The 22,132-nt window shown below is 37.9% G+C and overlaps 2 protein-coding genes across 3 annotated transcripts in view; one reads left to right on the top strand and one right to left on the bottom strand.

Annotated features, from left to right (window-relative positions):
• The first annotated feature begins 879 nt into the window (after nucleotides 1-879).
• On the top strand, nucleotides 880-12,296 carry si:dkey-92f12.2 (SUN domain-containing protein 2). Of its 2 annotated transcripts, XM_024259231.2 has the most exons (16): nucleotides 880-1,158; nucleotides 6,958-7,066; nucleotides 7,147-7,250; nucleotides 7,529-7,915; nucleotides 8,000-8,059; nucleotides 8,190-8,261; nucleotides 8,929-9,080; nucleotides 9,274-9,324; nucleotides 9,461-9,499; nucleotides 9,750-9,944; nucleotides 10,028-10,159; nucleotides 10,253-10,349; nucleotides 10,451-10,566; nucleotides 10,644-10,817; nucleotides 11,033-11,122; nucleotides 11,638-12,296. In XM_024259231.2, exons 2-16 carry the CDS (start codon nucleotides 6,960-6,962, stop codon nucleotides 11,752-11,754), a joined length of 1,893 nt encoding a protein of 630 aa, XP_024114999.1. In that variant the 5' UTR covers nucleotides 880-1,158; nucleotides 6,958-6,959; the 3' UTR covers nucleotides 11,755-12,296. The 2 variants fall into 2 exon arrangements, with proteins under 2 accessions (XP_024114999.1, XP_024115000.1); XM_024259232.2 differs by lacking the exon at nucleotides 9,274-9,324.
• An 8,854-nt stretch (nucleotides 12,297-21,150) lies between these two features.
• LOC112137127 overlaps nucleotides 21,151-22,132 on the bottom strand; it is a gene marked incomplete in the record, with an annotated part of 2,821 nt that continues 1,839 nt past the window's right edge. Inside the window, 1 exon segment of the mRNA XM_024259286.1 lies at nucleotides 21,151-21,854. Within this exon segment, the coding sequence (XP_024115054.1) occupies nucleotides 21,186-21,854 (669 nt within the window).

The following is a 22,132-nucleotide window of genomic DNA, read 5'->3' as shown; positions in this document are numbered from 1 at the left end:
GATGGTATAAACACACAATATGAGTGTTGTGTTTGATTTAATGTCATGGAAAAAAACACAACTTTTTCTGAAGCTTCAATTAGTTATAGTAAGGCTTTATTTTACTGTACTTTTTTACCCATCACACTATTGAAAAGCTGCTAGAATAATAATGAAGAATCTCTCAGCCCTGGACCCTTGCATTGGTGTTTTGTCCAAAAGATGTCATCTACCATTAATACAATTTATGTGTTTATTATTTTTTTCTTGTCCTAAATGGATATTAACACATCAATAAATATAATTCAACATTGTCTGGTTGGGTAATCCATTGTTAAACATATTTCATATCAAGTTTGGAGACTTTGAGTCACAAATATCTCTATTTTATTATCTAAAGTGCCAATATGGATTCAAATCAGCAACATCACAAATCTGATTAGAGGCTTTCCCAATGTCATTCACAGTGAGGTGGCTCCGCAGTGTGTCGGTGGGCTGAATAGCAGCCACTAAAAAGTGATGGGGAGTGTGCACTTGTCACCACAAGAGGGCGCGCTCTGGATTGTTTTTAAGTAAAAGATGTTCACCGTGAATTTAACATCAGACCGGAAACAGTTTTAAAACATATAAATATTCATCACTGTTCTGGTCGTGCAAAGTTTAAAATAGTTCAAGGTTGAAGACATTTTAGACTTTACATATTTTAGATATATAGATGACTTAATAAAATGCCTCACTCAAGTTGTTTGGGTACCCTCGAATTCATTCAAAACATAATAATAATTATTATTATTATTATTCTTATTATTATTACTTTTGTATGCTTTTACTATCATTGTTATTATTTTGTAGATTTATTTTGTAAATTCTAACCGGAAGTACGTCACCAATCTTGCTAACTTTAGCTGTCAACGTCTCGCGCGGTGAAACCACCGAGTTGTCATAACAAATGCAAGTCGTGACTTCGTCCAGAGAAAAACTTCATTAACAGGAGTTACTTGGAGGGGGGAAAGTCGTAGTTTAAATAGTTTTGTTGCATTTTTTTTCTTAATGTTACTGCTTTAAAAGCAGCCCAGTGAGTTCGTGGACTGAAGAGAGGATTACAGTTTCCTCGAGACTCTGTCAGTTGTTGGTCGTGAATAGCGGGTTTATCTGCGACACGCCTCGCGACATAACGGGGTAAGTTCTGAACTCACAAGAGAAAAAGAAAAAAAAGTTAACCTGCGTTTATTGGGGTTTGTTTTCGGTCACACACGGCTGTGTGCTGTCTTGTGTATCACGTTGCTTTGTGCTTTTTGTCTGCACTATCATTCATGTGGTAAGAAAGCATCTTAAGTTTGGTATTTACTCAGTTAAACTAGCGGCTAATAATACCGCTATTACACATATTTACTGAACCTTTTCCCTCCTAAATATCACTGTATAAAACAAGTCAAGTGTGTAATTATTTGCTTTAGAATAGTTAACTCTATTGTGAGTTTGTTGTGTAATCAGTAGGCTGGATGAATAGCTGAATTAAACTCCCGGCATGGGTCCAGCGTCACTAGAATGGTATGGTCCACCATCTCATTATATAGCAAGACACATCCTCAACACAAAGAAAGCAACATGCTGCAAAATAAAGTTTAATTAGGAAAGAAATAAAATGATGAACACAATTGATAAAACATGAATTTAACATTTAGGCACAAATAAGCCAAATGTGTCATTATACATTTTTTAAGGATGCAAAGGAAGTTCATGTATTTCTTGCAAAATAATCAAGTGTAAATTAAATATGTGTACAAACAAACAAGTAAACAAGAATTGATAGTATATCCTTTCGCATTTTAGTTTCATAAATTTTAGCCAACTGTTGTTTTTCCACATAAAAATAGTACAAATGGAGCATTATTTGACACTGTATGGTTCCGTGTCTTTGCAAAATTTCAAGTGTTTCCACAGGTTGAACTGTAACGATGGTTGATAATTTTTGCTGCCATCACATGTGGCATTTGGTTATTTTTACAATATAGTAAATTAACCTTACGTATCTCAATTTAGATTTTTTCCCATATTGTTTGTAATCGATTTATTTCATTTTGAAACGTTCATTAACGCTATTGTTCAATTTGATTAGTCTGGTTGGATCGTAGGATTATTAATATTAATTAATTTGATTATTTGTTACATCCCTATTATTATTATTATTATTATTGTACTAAATTTGTGGTAAGTTTATTTGTAAAACACAAAACCATCTGGAGCAAATTTATTTGTTCAAGCTCACATATCTTAGAGCCAGTACTCTGCATTAAAAGTGTGTTTTGTTGTGAAATTGAACATGAACATAGGCCAAATTTCAATCACACAAAATGTTAAATTATAGTTAAAAGCTGCTAAGGCTTAGTTTGTCTAATTTCCTCACAAAAATTACATATATATATATATATATATATATATAATTTTTTAATGGCTAGCGTACTTTGCTCATATTTGGGCAACCAGCACAAAAAGTGATGGATTTTTTTTCCTCATATAGTATGTGCAGCCAAGATGCACATTGATGCACTTATTTTAAGTGTATCCAGGGCTGGATTTTGTTTTTGACTGCACGCATTTAAAGTTAAAAGTTAAAGTCCCATTAGGTGTCACGCGCACAGGTGTGTGGAAATTAGCTCTCCGCATATGATCCATCCCCTGGAGGAGCAGTGAGCTGCAGGTATCATTGGGTGGTTGAACCTTAACCGTAACTGTAATCTTAACCTTAACTCTTACTCTGGGTCCAAGGCCCAAGGAAAAAGCTCAGCATTGATCACACGTTTTTAGAAAATCATATGCTGAAAGAGACTTTTTATTTTATATTTATAGTTTTTTTTTTTTCTTTTTGAATGTGAAATCCGCTGTGGGATCTTGCACGTGAATACAAAGCTGTGGAAATTAACAAACCTAGTATATGAACTGTCATGCTGGAGATTCTCAGACTGCGATTCTCAAACAGCTGACAGCAAATTTTGGCTGTGCAGCTGTACACCCTGTTACCCAAAGGATCGCTGCTTCATTTAGTCCTCTGTTTGACCATTACCCTGAAAACCGCACAAAGAGGGAGCAAAAGCAGACATCTGCTTCATATTGTAGTAAACAGACCTCCTTAAGAAGCTACTCAGCTAAATAATAAATAACAGTGTGTACTCTATGGTTCTACCCCTCTGCTTTATAGTGTTGTGATTATTTGAGCTCAGATGATGACTCATGTGCTCTGTTTCTGAGTCAGATTTCACTGGCTGTCCTCTCCTGAGAGCCGCTGGCAAAAACCATTTGCCAGCCAGTTTTGGTTTGATGAAAACCAATTCTCTACATTCCATCCTTTGCCTTCTGCTCCTGACTGAAAATACATTTTTCCTTGCTACAAGGCCTCCTTAATTACCAGTTTTCCCCTCTTCTTGCTATATTTTCCACTAAATTCAAACAGTTAAGTGTATAAACTTACATTTTGTACACAATCAGCCCTGTTTTTGAGCAAAGTTCTCACTCACTTATCCTATTTAATGCTCTTCATTTAGTCGTTCTGTTCTTCTTGATCAGCCCGTCCAAAGTCATTGTTTTGGTTTGCTCTCAAATATTTCTATTTTCCAGTTTGCCAGGAGTTTCTGTTTATGTCCAACCAAAAATAGACACATACCCTGCCCAACCCTAAGGAAATGGGCTTTCTATTTCAGCCAAAAAATGTAATAATCCTAAACAGTTCTACATTTCTTTTTTTTATCTTCGAACTTCTCTATTGGGTTTTGCTCCCAGCTCCCTCAGCAGGGAGTGCTGATTTCCTACCTCCCTGCTGAGCTCCTCGCCTCATTTAGCCGTTTTCCTTGTTGTCCAATTTTGTCACATGATTTCAATGGCAGCTTTTATGAAGTTGTTGTTCTCTTTGTTCTGGATCAACGGCGTCTTTTGTCTGCCACCGCACATGATCATCAGACCTGAATCAGATTTCCCTCCATCTAGTACTGAGTGATGTCTCCACTGCTGACACTGAACTGTTCCCGCCTTCACGCTTTGTGTGAGGGAAGTTAGAAAAACTGAGGCATTCTTGTACCCCCTACCACACAAAAAAAAGACAAGTTTTCACAAGTTTACCAGGAATTACCCATGAACGTTTGGATTTCACATGAGTAGAAACTGTAAAAGGGGGGTAATGATCTGGCTTCATAATGGGAACTGTGGAAATACTATAAAAGCTTTTAAGATAATTACAGTACAAAATGTTCTTTTGTCTTAGCTAAAGCCTTCTCATGCATTCAGAAAAAAGGAAGCCTGAGGCGAGCTGTTGTTGCTGTGGAGTCCAAATATTTACAACCTTTTTTGCTTTGTGATAATTTTGAAATGTGCTAAAAACATCAATAGTGTACTAAAATACATAAATGAAAATGAAGGTTTATTTTTTTCGTATTTAACGTGTGCTTTGCATGTTATCTCTTTAACCTGCTTTCAGGATGTGAGGTTGCATATGAGGTTGTTGTGAGCGTTGCTATGGAAAAAAGTTTCAGTAGCAGTTTGAAAAAAGCCCCTTTGCCCCCTTCACACCACACACGAGGGTACAGTGATGCACACAGCAGCTATTATTAGCTCATTTTAGAAAAATACTACAAGAAATGTTTGGTTTGGAATATTTTTAAGACCTTTTTTGACCAAATTTTCTTCATTTACTTTTTTAAGTTTTATAGAAGGACTTATGTAAGCAATCACATTATATCATGTTGGTTTGTCAAGTTCATGTTCTCGCCTATTTTTAAGGAAAAATTTAGTTTTTTTGACCAAATTTTACTTAAGCACTAGTGCTTTCACGCTAACTTCCTGAGTGTTTGTAGAAACAGCCACAGCTTCCTTTTTTTGTCATCTTGACAGTTCCTTTTTTCAACCACATGGTCGCTACGCCCTCCTGCAGACTCGCCTCCATAAGGACAGCAGGACTTTTTGTGAATGTTAGTTGCTTGACAAGGTGAGATTTCTGAGAATAAAGCCAGCTTTCAGAAGAAAATGGCTCCCACAGAAGCTGAGTGTTTTCATGTGCTGAGTCACAGCAGAGGCTTACTAACACACAATGCGGATGTGGACCAGCATCTACCCAACTGACAGTATCTGGGTATTTTCAAGCGGACTATCTAGTAGATTAAGTACAGCTAAAGTGAGTCGGGGAAGCAGAGTTTGGGTTTACTGACGTCACAATGTAACCGCAGACGGTGTAGCTTCAGCTTTTAAAGAATGATTCTAAAATATTTTAACTGGTGATGTTAAATCAATATGTTTTAGCTTGAAATGTTGATCCAAAGAGGTGTTTTTAGCCTGGAACTCCTCAATGAGCTGGAAGCAGCAAAGTTGGTGAACTCTTTACACTGCTTATCTGCACCTTTGGCTCACGTCTTCGACCAATCAGATGCCACAGCTTAAGCAGTCTGTTACATAATCTTGGTGATTGCTGTGCTCCTGAAAGTCAAACTTGTTAGATACTTAGTGACAAACATGAGCACATGATGAAGCAGCTGAAGTCAAGAAAACTTCCCTTTCTTGACTGATTTCATCAGTGATTTTCATCACTGAAAAGCAAGTTGAATCTGTAAAGGTATCCAAGGCTCTCAGTTGTTAACAGTGTGTGTTATTCTTTTGGTTTGCATATTGCATTATATTCATTTATGAGCTATACTATGAGATTATTTGTGCTACTGCTTTAAGGTTTTTTTTTTGTCATTTACTGTCAAGAAGTCTTACTTGGTATATAGGTCACAAAGATTAACTACAGGGATGTCTGTTAATGGCTTAACAACTGCTAACACTAATGCTTTAATACAACTGCTGCTGCTTCATTCTTTAAGACTGTGGTGTACACCTTTAAATAAGCTCACTACTACTTTCCTAACAGCTTTATTTGCTGTTAATTTAGGATATATCTAGTATTTATTAAATGTTTTTAGTGTTTTTAACATGTTCATGTGGCATTTTTTTCTCACGTTGGAGGACATAACGAAAGTTAAGCTTAAAATCACATTTCTGTGTATTTCTTTGTCCAAATCGCGAATCAAGAACTTTTTTGTGTCCTAGAAAATACACTAGATGGGCCACAAGCTCCCTGCTTTCACCAACGGGGAGGGGAAGTGGGGTCGGGGTTGCTGTTCATCAACGGTCCCGCCCACAACTTAAAAGCAAATTTCTAAAAACTGCTGCTGTTGCTCTGCAGAAACTATGTCAAAGAAAAAAAAATTCAGGGATTTCGTATAAAAACGGCATAATCATTATTAAAAGATGACTTGGAACGCTTTGAAATTTAGATCAAAAGATGACCGCAGTGGGACTTAAAGGGCTATGTTAGCTTACTCGTACTGATGCTGTTCTTATCCAGTTTGTTTGTTAGGGTCAAATTGAACCCACTTAATTAAGAACAGTATTTTGACAGTTTGAGTAATTTCTTGTTTTGATTTCCACAACCTGCAAAAGAGTCCTTTTTCAGAAAAGCAATACTCAGAAATAGATAGATTAAAGAAAATAGAATCCAGTCTATATATTGAACTCCGCAAATGTTTAGTCAAACTTACTGGACATAAATATTGAAGAAAGCAAGCTGTAAAGCTTTATTTGTATAGTGACTACAAAAATGTTTCGGGCTGGGACTCTCAGGGTAACTCACGATACGATGTGATTCACGATACGTGGCTCACGGTTCTGACAGTACAGTATCAAAACATGGTAAATAAAATGATCAATAAACACTAATTTGAATTTGTAATAACGTACATTTTAAGGTAACAAATTTTCAAGGTTTCAAGAGTCTTTATTGCTGTGCATGTATGCATCCTCCCAGTGACAAAGTGTTGAATATGAAAGACAAGCTACATGTAACTCTAGACTACTGACTGTGGATACTTTGAGTTTTTTTAGACAAATATGATGCTAACTAACAAGGTAGATAATGAATCAAAATTGAATGTCACTGTTCTCTGTGTGTTCCAGTCATGTCTCGTAGAAGTTCTCGCTTGATGTCAGGCGGTTACTACCATTCAGATGAAGAATCGGACTCCAGTAGCGTGACCAACATATCCTATCGTGAGAACCCGGTCAAGTAAGTTCTTTTTTGTGCAGTGATAAACATTTACAGCTTCAAACTTTTTTTTTATTTCTAATGCTGGCTTCCTTTATTAGAGTTTTCAAGAAAAAAGCAGGAACTCGAAAGGCTGCTACCCGCACTTCCAGCAGAGCCAGCAGCAATGCCAGCTCTGCCACCCCTGAGAGAGCTGTTACCCCAGGCCAGTGTGACACTGACATCCTCCACATACTGAACCTGTGCAGCAACGAGGCTCATATACACATAAACTTCACTTAAAAGTTTAAATTGCTTTTTCTTAAGAAACTGTACTCCTTAATGTTTTTATCACATTTCTTTATATATAAATCCTTTAATATTAATGCTTTCTATACATTTTTTATGCTTGTCATGCTTGTCATAACGGAAACACACACAACTCAGGATCATTTACTAGTCCTGAAGGAAAAAGCCTTTACTCTTCCATTTTTTGTCCCTCAGGTCTAGATCCATGTCCCTCAAGCGTGCAGCCCCAGCCCGTCACAAGGACTATACCTTACACTCCCGCTGCAGCCACTCCTCGTCCTGCTCTGACAGCGTCCTCCCCCCGGAGCCAAACACCCACCAAACGCTCATCTGTAACCCCAGTGACAAACGCCAAAGCTGGGCTCTGCATCCAAGAGAAAACAGGTTTAAGCCACAGACCTCACCTGAAGGGGCCCAGTCAAAGCGGCGTTGACAGCTCAGGGTATTCCTCGTCTGAAGGCACTTACCTGAGGCCTTTACCTGCCACTGCTAGCAGCAGCAGCTGCACTGATCACAGTAAAGTTCAGACTCCAAATGCTGGATACATAGACCGGGTCAGCAGTGCCTTCTGTACTCTCATCGGTAAGTCCTGGATGGAATTTTCTGTATATGTCTATCTTTGTCAGAATGTGAATAATAAGTTATTTGTTTATGCGTTTTGGGCAGACTCAGCCTTATTGACGACTGCTGACATACAGTCTAGAATCCTCAACATCAGAGATTCAGGTACAGTATGTGTCTGCTTGCCCATGTGTGGAAAGAAAAAAAAGTTTGTGTGTTGGTCTCACAATATCTGAGCCATTTCATATGATTTAGCTTATCACAATCCCTCCTGATTCGTTTCTCCACTGTGCAGCTAGTGCCTCCTGCAGCAGACGGACCAAGCAGGCCTGTGCTCTGGCCCTCCTCCTTCTCATAATACTTCTTTGTGAGTAACATACATTTAAAATAAACAGTTTTGCATGTTTGGATGTAAATAATTAGAACATTTAAAGTCACACATTTGTTTAGTGTCCTCTACTTGTGTGATAAGTGTTTACCAGGGATGTCCCGATCCAATCACACGATCAGAAATCGGGCCAGATCACCTTCTTTCAGACTCGACTGGAATGGATATTGTATTCTGATCAAAGATTGGATATTTATTTTATTTTTATTTTGATCAGCGCTATACAGTAGAAGCTTATTATTTAAAAAACGTAGAAGTCTGCATGTCATGAACAGATCACGGATAATACTGCAGCAGTTCAAGCAGGAAAACTTAGCCTGATAGTCACATAATCCGGGCTAAATAACTCTTTAAATAATCATTTAAAAAAATGACAGCAAGTGTCTCTATTTGTTTGTCTTAATGAAAACAATGACATGCAAAGGCATTAAAAAAGAGATATTTTATTCTTTTTAATGAGAATTAAACAGAGAGACAGCTGCTAAGGAACAGTCTATAAAAGGCAAGCTTAGGTAAAAGTCGATAAAAGTCAAAACACTTGGACTTGGATTAGGACCCAAAGAACCTGATTGAGACATCCCCAGTTTATACTCCACCTCAGTGATGGACTGTGATTTTTTTTTTATTTTTTATTTTTTATCTTCAGGCATTTGGTTGCTCCTTCCATTGCTTACGTCTCTCATCCCCCACATGACTGTCACAAAGACCCCAACATCCACACCAACCAGAAAACCAGAGAATCAGCCCCCTGTCTTCACCACTCCTCCTCAACCCAACGTCATCCCCACACCTGTGGTGGTACGGCTCACCTGTAGTTTGTGTGCTGTTGAAAGCTCATTTTATGTGTGATTTGGGGTTTACAAAGAAGAAATATATTTCCTTACCTCACATTTGGCTTTTGATTCAGAAGATTTCTGAAGCTACAGTTTTTACAATCCAAGTACATTATCTAACTTACACTATTGTAAAGGCACTTTTCTTTCCTACCCAGGATCCAGCTGTTGTTTCTGCTGCTGTTGAGGCAAAGATGAAGCATGTTTTGGTAAAAGAAATAATAAACCATACGGGATGATCCTCTAATCTTTGCATTTGCTACAACTATTATTGCATTAAAAGAAAAGTAACACAGTGCATGTTAAGAATGACCTGGAGGTTTATGTACTTGTTGTGTGTTCCAGGTGGAGCTTCAGATGAGGCAAGAGCGGCTTCTTTCTCAGGTGAGAGAGTCTGTCTTTTTTGTTGATATTTATTTTTAACTATTATTTTAAAAATAAATCGTCACCATCCATGCTTTAAGTTTCTTTGTCCAAAAATCAATGATTTGTAGATAAGATTGTTGAATTTAGAATATTTCTTTAGTCATGCAGATGTTTTAATAAGGGTGAAGAAATGACAAATGATGGGAGAAGACAGTTACACCAGTGTGTGTAAAGTTTTAAGCCTAACACAAGGTCGTCTTTCTGTCAGCTGAAGGACAAATATCAGCTGGACATGCAGGTCATGAACGCAAAGCTGGAGGCGTCCGACTCCAGCCTTCGTCTTCACGTGGAGCAGGAGGTTGCAGGTCTGGCCAAGCAGATAAAAGCTTCCCAGGCAGAGAGTCACGCTGCTGCTGCCAGCATCAGCCTCAAAGTCCAAACCCTGGAGGCCCTGAGTGCCGAGGTAAGACTGGACATGTAGAAAATGAGAGATAAAGACTGTCTTGGCCCATCTCCTGAAGTTTGAAGAGCTTTATTGTGCTGCAGCTGTCCCAGGAGCTGTTGTCCATCCAGTCAGCTCCAGCCCCGTGTCCTGACAGCACCCCAGAACCCATCCAGAACCAGCTGACCCCAGAGCTCCAGCAGGCCATGGAGAAGTGGCTCACTGATCGCATCAAGGTTTTCACATGGACATTTCATCCAAATAGTTTTAACTCTGGTATCAAAGCTGTCTGCGTGTCGTAATGTTCCTCTCCTGTGAATGTGAATCAGGAGCAGGAACTGATCAGGTTTGGAGACGGAGGGGGATGTGCAGAGTGCAGACGTCCCATTGCAGACAAAATGGCAGACTTTGCTCTGGAGACTCAAGGTCAGAATCCTTTTTTTTGGAAACACAAAATTGATGATGAAGATTAAGTTATTTTTTCTTTGCATAAAATCTCAACAGATTTATGTTTTGCATTTATCTAGGGGCCAGTGTGGTCAGCACCAGGTGCTCAGAGACGTACCGGATTCGTTCAGCATGCGTGACCCTGTTTGGTTTCCCTCTCTGGTATCCATCTGAAAGTCCACGCACTGTCATACAGGTACAGACCGTCTGTCTCAGCACGAAGAATTTGTTTGCAATCTCCATTTTGACACTTTCCGGCTCCTCTGTCTTCAGGGATACCCGGTGCTCCTTCCAGGGAAATGCTGGGCATTCCACGGTGTTCAAGGCACTCTGGTCATCTCCCTCTCCCACCCCATAAGGATCACTCATGTGACACTGGACCACCTCCCACGCTACAACGCCCCCACCGGCCGCATCGACTCTGCTCCCAAAGACTTTCAAGTCTACGTGAGTGATCGGACTTGGGCTCACTTCACTAAATCTTTAATTGTCTTTTAATAAAAATAAAAATCATTCACCTATTATTATAGGTATATATAACATATTCTTGTTCAATTCACTGATGAAATATGGAAGACATGGAAAGCTAGCTTAGCTAAATGTTACATAGCTTGTTGAGTTCAATTCAGAATTTTGCCTTGATTGTATTTTTTGTGTTGCAGGGCATGAAAAACGACACAGCAGAAGGAAAGTTGCTCGGGACGTTTACCTACGATGAGAACGGAGAGTCATCCCAGACATTTGAGCTGGCGGTACGTTTAAGCTGCATTTCCTTGTTTCTGTATGAGGGAAGACTTGAGGCCTTAGTCACACTGCCCTTACGGGTATATACGGGCATAAAATGGGAAAACTTGTACGGGACGCGCAGGAATATCGAAGTTGTAGACTTCTCTGTGAGCCCACAGAGGGAAAACCTGACCTATTGGTGAAGTAGGTCAGTATTAGGCATGTGGAGATAAAATAGACTCATCCTGGTTAGTGCATGCATAAATCTTGATTTTTGATTTGTGCATGCGTAATTCTTGTTTTGTAACTCATCCAATATATTTTGTGCATAAGTACAAAAATTACGAAATTCAAAAAACACAAAAAAAAACATACACATGCACAAATTAAAAATACAACAGCTTGAAGATTGTATGTCCCTTAAAGTGTTCATACGAGCCTCAAGGAAAGCATTCGTTTTATTTTTGTTTGTTTGTTAAATGAAGTTCTGCCTATTTCCTACTCTGTGCACCTCCTGAGGACTTTCCTCCTTGACTTTCAGAACCCGAGCGATGTGGTTCATCGGGTCGTGGAGCTGCGAGTCCTCTCTAACTGGGGTCACATGGAGTACACGTGTCTTTACCGTTTCCGTGTGCACGGGAAGATCGCTACCTCTTGAGCGGCTTCAGGGAGAACCTCCACAGAGCGGCGGTGCCAAAGGAATGTGCTGTGCTCAGGACCAAAAGCCAAACATTTTGTGCTGAGTCATGTTTGTGTGATGGCTGTGTGCCTGTCAGCAGGTTTTTGTTTTATTGATAAATGCAGCTATTTTTACATGACAGAGAGGATGAGAGTTGCTTGTGCAGTGCACTCGGCTTTAAATAAAAGACAAAACTGAATGAATGCATTTGAGAATAAGAAGTTCTGGTAACTTTGATAATAATGATTACAGCATTTATTAGTGTATATTTACATTATAAAACACATTTTTTTGCTTGAACTTATTTTTTTCAGCGGTACTCAGACCGACTAAAAGACGGATTTTCTTCCTCATTTGATGAATTCTTCTTTTGGTGCAAATTTGAGATTTGAAATGAAAAGTGGTGCTTGCAGAATCTCTCAGGGCTTTCTCTCATGTCATAACGAGGAATGAAATGACAAATACAAAGACATTGATTTTTTTTATGTTCATAATTGGACAATAAATAATGATAAAAAGAATTTCAGTTCTTCAGCATGCGCACTTGCCTGATGCAATAAATTAACCCACTTGTATGAAAGGTAGCTTCAAAGGACTGAGTCGGCTGTTGTTTTTAACTATCAATACTATTTATTTAATCAGTGTTATTTTTTAACTTAAAAACATCATAGATTTATCAGATATTTTTGAATGATCAATCAATGCATTTTGGCTCTTTTTGTGTATTTGTAGTATAAAACCAGGAAGTAAAGATTGTTTTTTAAATATTAATATTTGTAGACATTTGAATGCTTATTCAAGAAGTGCAGCTTAGCAACAGCTTGTAATTATGACTGTGGTATTCATGTAAAAATAATTAATTTGCACTATTGCTTTTATTTTATTTTTTTATTTCAAATGTTGATTGAAACCATAATTTTTTCAAATGCACTGGAGATGGTCGTTTTCTATCAGATAGGTTGCATTGCGTGTTTGTTTATGTCAGGATTAACAATTTGGCATTGTGTGTTTACTATATTAAAATTACAAAAACACAATTTTTCATACTTAGGGAAGCTAAGATATTAACTATTTGAAAATTAAGATTAAACTATTAAATATAACTGAGAACAAGAAATGAAGGCAATTTTTAAAAGGTTAACTGATTTTTCAAAAACCAACAATGGTAAAAAAAAATGTTAAAAATTATGATTTGCTCTGTTTTAGTGTTTATATATTATCCTTATTTGCTCTGTTGTATGCAATTACAAGTAATTAAGTGTTTTTTTAATTTCCACAGTCGAGGTACACTTAGAGGATTTTGCTCTCTTATTTATTTGATTAAAAATGTGTATTTATTCAACTGCCTGTTCCATACTTCTGTTGTTGTTTTTAAGACACATCATGATCATGATTTTTTCCAGATGATTCACAGACTTTTTTCCTCAGATGAAGATAAATTTCTTCTAAACACTTGAAAATAAGGCTTGTTTTTAAGTTAAGAAAAATGTCTCCTTTTTGTGTTTTATTAAAAGCTGCAGGTATTTGTGAGCTAAACTGAGCTTTTAACATGTTTAATAAATTTGTATAGTGTTTTTCAGATGTTGAGCTCCTTTTTTGTCGGTTCATCTTTAATTCTATGTTAAATTAAAGTTTAGAATTCCGGCAAAGGTTGGTGCACTTCAAGGAAGTGTTAAAAATTCTGTCATAAGGAAGTTTTAAGGAGCAGGTTTTGAGAAAATGAACCATGAAGGATGAGCAGGAGGTGCAGTAAGCCGTTGATAAGGAGATAAGGACAGCTGATGAGAAGTTCTGATTTGGAAAGCAGAGGTGAAGTTAGAAGGAGCATATGAAGGTGGGAAGATCATCACCACCATGAGGAAAGTGATTCATCCATATCTGATGTACAATTAAGATCAAGATGACTCAGCAAAATTAGGTTATGGGTTGTAAGCTGTAAAGTCTGGAAGATTCTATAGAGAACCATAAGGTCAGTTATAACACTGAAAGCTCCCTCTGAACTAAATATGAAGATCTGGCTCTGATAAGAGAAAAAAAAGTAAAAATAAATAACTCCAACTCAAGTGGTCTGCTCTACAATTTTCACAGATTTGAAATACTATCAAAACTTTAGTAAAATTATCTTCAGTGGAATGATCCTATGTGACACAGGCAGTCTTACAAGTCTCTGACAAAAGTAAAAACAACTATTCTGCATGTTCATGCAAAAAAAGATTCATAAATAATATATATATATATATATATATATATATATATTAAAAGCAGCAGTATTATGTATTTAAAGCGGTGCCACATTTTTGAAAGGGTAAATTATTCTTTGCGACTCCTATTCAAACCCCAAATTAAGCTTCAAGTCCTTCGGAGTCTCAAATTAACTCTGTGAATGTCAGATTTAAAGAGCTTATATCATGAAAAATCCACTTTTTTGAGCTTTAAAGTGTATTATGACATTAATTCCTCTCTATAAACAACCCCAAAGGTGTATTTCGATCCATCAGGCGTCTCTTAGAATCCCTCTACAACCCTGCTCTCTGAGCACCAGCCCCTCCCAATCCACACGAGCAGGTTCTCCCATTGTGACGTATCAAAGTCGGGAAAAGCCCCTTTCCAGGAAGAGTCTGCACTGCCAGCCCCACCCCCAGTTCAATACAAACACCCACTTTCTCCACGGAGCTAGCGGTAGTCGGTAAATTGCTTTCATTTCATTTACCATTTATATGCACAATATGCACATACATCTTTGTAGACATGCTGCCGACGTCAGCTCTAGGATGACGTCATGAAATGGGCGGGACTTACAAGGAGTGAAAGGCAGAAATCGAGGCATCTTACTTCCAATTTCACAGAAATTACTTTTTAAAAAAAATTTGTTCTTTAGTGTGTCAAAGGCTCTAAATGATCATATATATGGATAGTTTACTCTGAAAGACTTATAGCACGATATAGGCCCTTTAAGAGTGACAGAAGTCTGAGTCTAAACGTCTCCATGTCTCTAACAGGCTAGCCCAAACTGTAATCGTTCAAAAACATAAAACCATGTGATGCTTAAAGATTTTTATGTAAAAAAAAAATGCAACAATCACCTTTTGTTTTAACTATATGTGATAACTAACTTAAGCTTTTTTTAATTTAAATTCATTTTGACTTGATAAGTCAAATTTTCTGTAGGGTGTCTTAGACACAGACACTTTTGTCTCATTTTTATGTTCCTAATAAGTGTGTCTTGTCCTGTTTCTCACAGAATCCATCAACCTTTATGATGTAGACTAAAAAGTGGATTAACTTTAATAGGATTTCATTCGGACGCTTTGGCTGTTATCACACAGTCACCAGACTCTCTGTTGCTGTTTCTTACCCAACAGAGTTCTGTTTCTTAACAGTTCAGTCACATCTTGCATTAGATTTCTCATTTATCTACCTTGCATCACTTGTTTACAGAACATTGCTGTCTCAGAGAGGTGAAGATATGTTTGCAGTGCTGCAGCACATTTCACACCCATGAGAGAAGACCTTATTTCAGCCTTTTTGCACCATAGCATGAACTGCAAATACAGAGACAACAAAAGGCCAGCTGCTCGGGGAAAACAACATAAAATCTTTATGGCACAACAATTGGGAATATGAAGCAGACGCTCGCACAATAGCAATTTAATGAGCCCATTACAACAGTGTTTTTTAAGACAAGTTCTTTAACAAAGAGAGGTTTAAAGGCGTGGCTTTGAGATAACGTTTGCCCCTTTTAGTTTTGCTTCACTGATCACCTTCATTAACTCTATTTCAACAGCCTTCATGTATTTAGTGATCCAATCTCTGAAAACCAAACAGTAAAGGTAGAAATGTTTGGATAACCTGCATCCTCGTGTTCTTGAGCTGGTTCCAGGGATCTACAGGCAAAAAAGTGGGCCAGGAAGTGAAAAAACAAGGTAAGACGATTGCTACTTTTCTACTAAGAACCAATTGCGAATCTAAAACATGAACGTACTTCCTGACTGAACTTTTTTTTTCCTGTATCACAGTTTCTTCAGAACTTTTTCCTGAAATGTTCAACAGCACCAACTCCACCAACCTCAAGGCCCCCCTGCCGTGGTTCGAGCATCCAGAATGTGCTGTGGCTCCTTACGGCTTTGTGTTTTACTTCGGGGTCAAGGTGTTCAACTTCGCAATGGGGGCGCCATGCAACATCCTGGTCATCTGGCAGATCACCACCAGAAAAAATGACGCCTCGACATCTGACATCTTCATCCTCAACCTTGCACTGCTGGATGCCTACTTCAGCCTGATGACGCCCTTAGACATGGTCAACCGGCTAGTGCTGCACGACAATCGCATCTTTTACTTTATTAGATTTGCATATGGGATGAAGGATGTTGGACCACTCTTTCTCGTAAGTTCATTCACTAGTTTGAATCTAATTCTGTAGATTAAAAAAAATAACAACCTGCTGACCAATATACATCTGTAAAAAAATACTGAACTAGTATATAATATTTGAGGTAAATTAAAAATATTATATAATTATGTTTTTCATTTATCTGGTGTAAGTTAATAAATGATAGGAAATATAGTTGATATAAATATAATCTAAATATAATATATAAATAGTTACACTTAAGCAGAAAAACTACCTTAATTTAGCATCTACATAAAAGCAAAAACATAAGTGATTTTTTTTTCTTTTTGGAAATAAATTCAGGCGAGAAATGGTAAGAAATGAACTATAGGTTTGAAACACTCTTAAATTTACATGATTTGGGAAGGTGAAAGTCAGCAATGTTAAATGCAGAAAAAAAAAACAAGTTTGGGTTTAATTTTCATTTATAGCTAACATAAAAAAGAGACCCATCACTATTACTGTAAAAAATGAAACACAATCCATCAAATTTCCAAAGACTAAAAGCTAACAATAATAAAATATGGATATCTCTTGATCCTGACATCCATATTATTCCATACTACTATAATATTATCACATACATACCTTGGAACAACTCATAAATGGATCAAAAATGAGATTTGGTGTGTTGCCGACATTTCGTTTTGGTTCATACAACACCAAAAAACATTTCAACGCTCACCATAAAATTTGGGAAATAATCAAATGAGGTCAAAATGTGAACTTTTTACTTAAACTAAAACAAGATTTCAGCTTTCTGAAGCTATTTTCTTGTTTACTGTATATATATATATATACATACATACATACATATATATATTACAATTTTTATTAAAATAACTTTGGAATACATTTTAATTGAAAATTGAAAAAAAAATATTCCTTTTGTCTTTTTTTGAACATGTGTGGCAGCTATGTTGTCATATAACCTGATGCCAAAGAATTTTAAAAGTTTTATTAATTTTCAGCGTAAAAAAATAAAATGTTATTTTAAACAAATGTGAAGTATTTGTAACTGTGAGTTTAAAGGATTTAAGCAATTTTAACTACATAGTTTTTAGCTAATAAACAAATATTTCTTTTTTTTTTTTTTTTTTTTTTTTTACCTTCTTTAATAGTTGCACAAAACAATCTACATCCAGACTAAAGAAATACAAAACCCCTAAACATTTATGAGTTAAAAACATACATATACTTTTTTATTTGAGCAAGTTTGTGTGTGTACAAATGTAAAAATGTGCGTCTTTTATTTTCCACAACAGCAGGGCAACAATTACAGGACAACAAATTTGGTCCTTAATATCTATTTTTGTGACATTGCCTTAATATTAATGTCACGTGTTAAGCAGTCGATTGCAGTGAATTAAGTTAAAATAAAGGTATAGAAATCTATCCAAAAAATCACCTTGAATTAACAGATTATGTGCCATGATTGTAATGATAAATTTACCAATTCATTAAAAAATCTTTTGCAACCAAAACAGCATTGCTATTACTAATATATTTTCAAAATAGTCAGAAACATTTTTTTAAATATTATATTTTATAGTTATTTTTTGTCTGTCACAATATTTTACTATGTCACAATTAAAATGAACCCAATGACATACAAAAGTAAGAAAAATAGGATTTGAAATAAAGGAAATAATTTGGAGAACTGGATGAGGTAAACTAAAAGACGCAAAACAATTAAAAAAAAGCAAAAATATGATCAAGAAAAGTTGATTAAAAGTCCACAAAATTAAAACTACCAGTAAATCCACAGATGGAAGACATTCTCACTGTTTGTCTGTTGTAATGTCTATTATTTGGTGCAGTTTCTTATCCACAACCAAATCAACATCATTTTAATAAATTACAATATTTTTGGCCCTTTGTGCAACATTTGACATGTTAGATAACTAAAATGGTGATTAAGAACAAAGGCTGTTTCAGGTAAAGTGTTTTGTTTGTCATAAACTGCAGGTGTGCATCTGTGTGGACCGTTACATGGCCGTCGTTCACCCTGTGATTTTCTCCACTTACCGAGACAGCATGGCCCGCATCTGCGTGTCCGTGCTGGCCTGGGGCCTCATCCTGGCTCACGCGTTCACCAAGTCCATTTTGGGACCCCTGAGCGTGTCTGACATCTTCAGTGGAGTCATCCTTTTTGCTTTCGCAGTCATGGTGTACTGCAACATTTCCATCATCTGGGTGCTGCGGCGCTCCGTGGCAGGAAAAGAGGTGATGCACCCTGTGAAAAAGAAAGCCTTCAAGATAGTGCTGATCAACCTCGGCATCATTGTGGTGAACTACCTGCCACCAGTGGCGCTCATGCCCTTTGTGTCCTACTACACGTTTGTTGACTACTTCTGTAAGATCAGCATCAGCGTGTTCTCCATCATGGATCTGAGCTGCAGCATTGAGCCTCTCCTGTACATCACGAAGATGGAGAGGGTGGAAGGCAGGTGCTGCAGGTCGGGCTGAGAGGAGACACTTTATACACCAAATGAGAAACTTCATTAAAACACTTTTAAAAACCCTCATGTTCTTTTGGCATTTTTCTGATAATCAAGACATATATTACTTGTTAACATAATATATTATTAATTTATTAACTTTTTACTTCAGGAGCACATTCACCATAATTCTCCATGCCAGTGGTCCCACCCACAACTCAGAGGGGAATTTCTAGTAAATTTAAGCTGCAGAAAGTATCATCCAACTACCATCTGCATCATCTATACACATATCTGGAGAAGTGAAAGGAGTCCCAGAACCCCTTTTACACTAGTAACTGATCTGTTCATAAACATGACTTTGTTGTGTGTATATTTGTGTTTAAAAACATGTATGCATAGGAGCTGTTTCTAATTCATTTAATATTAAGGCAGTGTCATTTCAACTTCTGTGAGTGTAAATTGTATTTGCATATTTTTTCAATTCAAGTGCACATGTAAAAACTCAAATGCAAGTACACACAGTTATGCACAAAATATATTGTATGAGTTGAGCATTATGCACACACAGTTACCCACAAACAACAAATCGTTAAACACAAATGTTTTGAGACCATTTTCTCTCCTCAGTTAGTCATTTGCTGCCACCCTCTGTCCTAGAAGGGTAAAACATTACTTCGACACTCATTTCTTTTTCTAAAGACCAATTCAAGGAAATTGTACATTTTTTCATAGTAAACCTGATGATGAACAGAGGTGTCCTCAACCTGTTTGTTTACAGATTTACATTTTTGGTTGTTTCAATCTGGGCTTTTCTTGCTTCATGTAGGACCTGGTCTTTAGAATAAATATCAATCTTGATCCTTTAGATCTCTGTCATACTTGCTGCCAAGGACGTGCACATGCTTATAAATGATAAATGACAAATACTTATATAGCACTTTACTACATAGAAAACCCAAATCACATTACAGTCACCATTCAAACTCATTCACTAACTGATGGGGGCGGGGCTCTGCTGCCGAACGCAGACGCCAACCTATAGCCACTAGGAGCAATGTGGGGTTCAGTGTATGCCCAAGGACAGATGGGCGCACAGTGCTGTGATCTACAGTACCAACCAGAGGTCGATCACTCTATCTCTGCACCGCGGACCCCGCCTCAAAGTTAGCAAAGGCCAGCATGTGCACATTTTGCTTGACTTTGTTCTGACAACATGTACCCAAACTGATACTAAAGGATTTGAATAGGAGCTAAAGGGAACCATCCTCAGCTGTGACTAGTTTACCTGGAATCAATGTTTGTGCACAGAAGGTCTTGGAGTTTATGGGGTACCAACAGAGACTTACATCCTTTAACCAGTGCTGCACTGACATTTCTGGATCCTAAGCCATTAGGTAAGCTAAAGAGCTGTCAAAAGATCTATGGGAAAAGGTAACTGAACGATACAAAACTGGAAAGGGTTTTAAGAAGATATCCAAGGAACTGAGAATGCCAGTCAAACTTCGATCAAGAGGGGAAACTGAGGGCTTCTACTCAAACCAAATACAAAAATCACTAGCATTTCTGCCAGTACTGCCAGAAAAATTGTTTGGGATCCAAAGAAAAACACACAAATAACTTCAACTATGATCCAGGACTCTCTGAGAAACTGCGGGGTGGATGTTTCAAGATTTACAATAAGAAGGGAACATGAATTCAAATGGGCATCATGGTCGAGTCACAAGAAGTATCAGACAATACTGGAGGAAAACATGCACTCTTCAGCTCACAGGCACTTGGACACTTCGTCAGGACAACGATCCAAATCACAAGGCCAAGTCCACCTGTGAGTGGTTACAGCAGAATAAGGTGAAGGTTCTAGAGTGGCCGTCTCAGTACCCCGACCTCCATATTATTCAGCCACTCTGGGGAATATCTCAAACGGGCACTTCTAGAAAGATAGACCAAGAATTTAAGGGAACTTAGGAAAATGAAACTCAATTTTCTGAGTATTTCTTTATTCAAATCATGAATTAGGAGCAGTCAAAAAATGCAGTTTGAAAAAGATTGTATTTGTGACGTGGAAAATAAGCTGCGCGGGCCACAAGTTTCCCTCGTCACATAGATGACTAGATCCATGTACATCTTTGTTTACCTCGTCTGAGCTGAAATCTGCCTCATAACTGTACAGCTGGATAAGTCCAACATTGGTCACCATTTTTGTTGCATCTCTAATGTTACATTGAGGCAGTGAGCCAGTGGGAGAGCATTTAAACTGATGGGTGATGGGTAGTGGGGGTGGGCTTACTCTGTGCAAACACTCCCACAACTCAGAGGTGAATTTCTGATGAGCTTCTGCTGCTCTACAGAAACTATGTCCTAGAAAACAACACATTTGTTTTAAGCCAAAAACAGAATAATTAAATTAAGAAAATAACACTGGTAACTATTTTAAAATGATTTAAAGGATTATTAGTGTGATTTCTCTGATTAAACATGAATTTTTAAATATTTAAAACTAGTATACTGATAGTAAACAAAGCAATAAAATCACAATGAAGGTTCCTTAATTCAGAATACATTTATTGGTAACAGAATTAAGCATCAATAATTCTAGAGTGCACCTCGCCTAACGTTTCTGAGCTGACCTCAGGTCCGTCCTCTGAGGTCACATATCCAGGATAAGTGGGGTGAAACTGGGGAGGCTGACCTTTAGTGGGGTTTGCTGCTGTCTCTGATAGACAGGGTAAAAGTGGAATCAACTTGGCATGAGCATAATCGATCTCAAAACCCTCAAAAATCAGCCCCACCCCCAAGGCACCCAACCCCTTCTCCAGGAGGCCGGCCACCTTCTTGGCAGCCAGCACCAAGCCTTCATAATCGCTTTTCTCCAGTTTGAATATGTCAGAGGTCAGAGGTCGGCGTGGGACGAGCACAGTGAAGCCTGGGGAGTTAGGGAAAGGGGTGAGAAAAGCCACGTGATCTTTATCCTCCCAAACCCTCCAGTGCTGCTCCTCCCCACGGACAATACGCGAGAAAAGCCCAGGGTGAGCGGGATCGTCCCCGAGGAAAGTCAGATTAGGTTGAGCGTCTTGGAACGGGAGTTTGGATCGGATCCTGGTCTGGATGTCTGTGAGGCTGGAGTCGCTCCACCGAGCGGCAGTCTTGGAGGTGCAGTAACCGGGGTCGTGGGCGTTGTGTTCCTCTTCTCCAGCGAGGTGGGGGCGCCACTCTGCATCCAGACCATGAAGAGGGAGGATGCGGATCTGTTGAATCAACAGCAAAAAATCCTCCGTCAGTCGGGGAGACCTTCAGTGTTTATGACATAAAGGGAGGTACGTTCTGTGGTTTTAATGCCTCATGTGCTACTATTTGATCTTAAAGTTCATTTCTGTTTATCTATTTTTAAAGTGGTGCTGTTTTAGACATGTTTATTTTATTTTTTCAAACTGTGTCGTTTTTTAAGACATAGTTTCAGCAGAGCGGCAGTTAGAAATTCAACTCGGTGTTGTGGGCAGGAACGTTAGCTCCCCGTTCCTGAGAG

This window comes from Oryzias melastigma, linkage group LG1, assembly GCF_002922805.2.
Source record: "Oryzias melastigma strain HK-1 linkage group LG1, ASM292280v2, whole genome shotgun sequence".
In the NCBI taxonomy this organism is placed as follows: Eukaryota; Metazoa; Chordata; class Actinopteri; order Beloniformes; family Adrianichthyidae; genus Oryzias; species Oryzias melastigma.
Note: the sequence above shows the minus strand (reverse complement) of the source record. Positions and strands in the feature narration are given on the sequence as shown.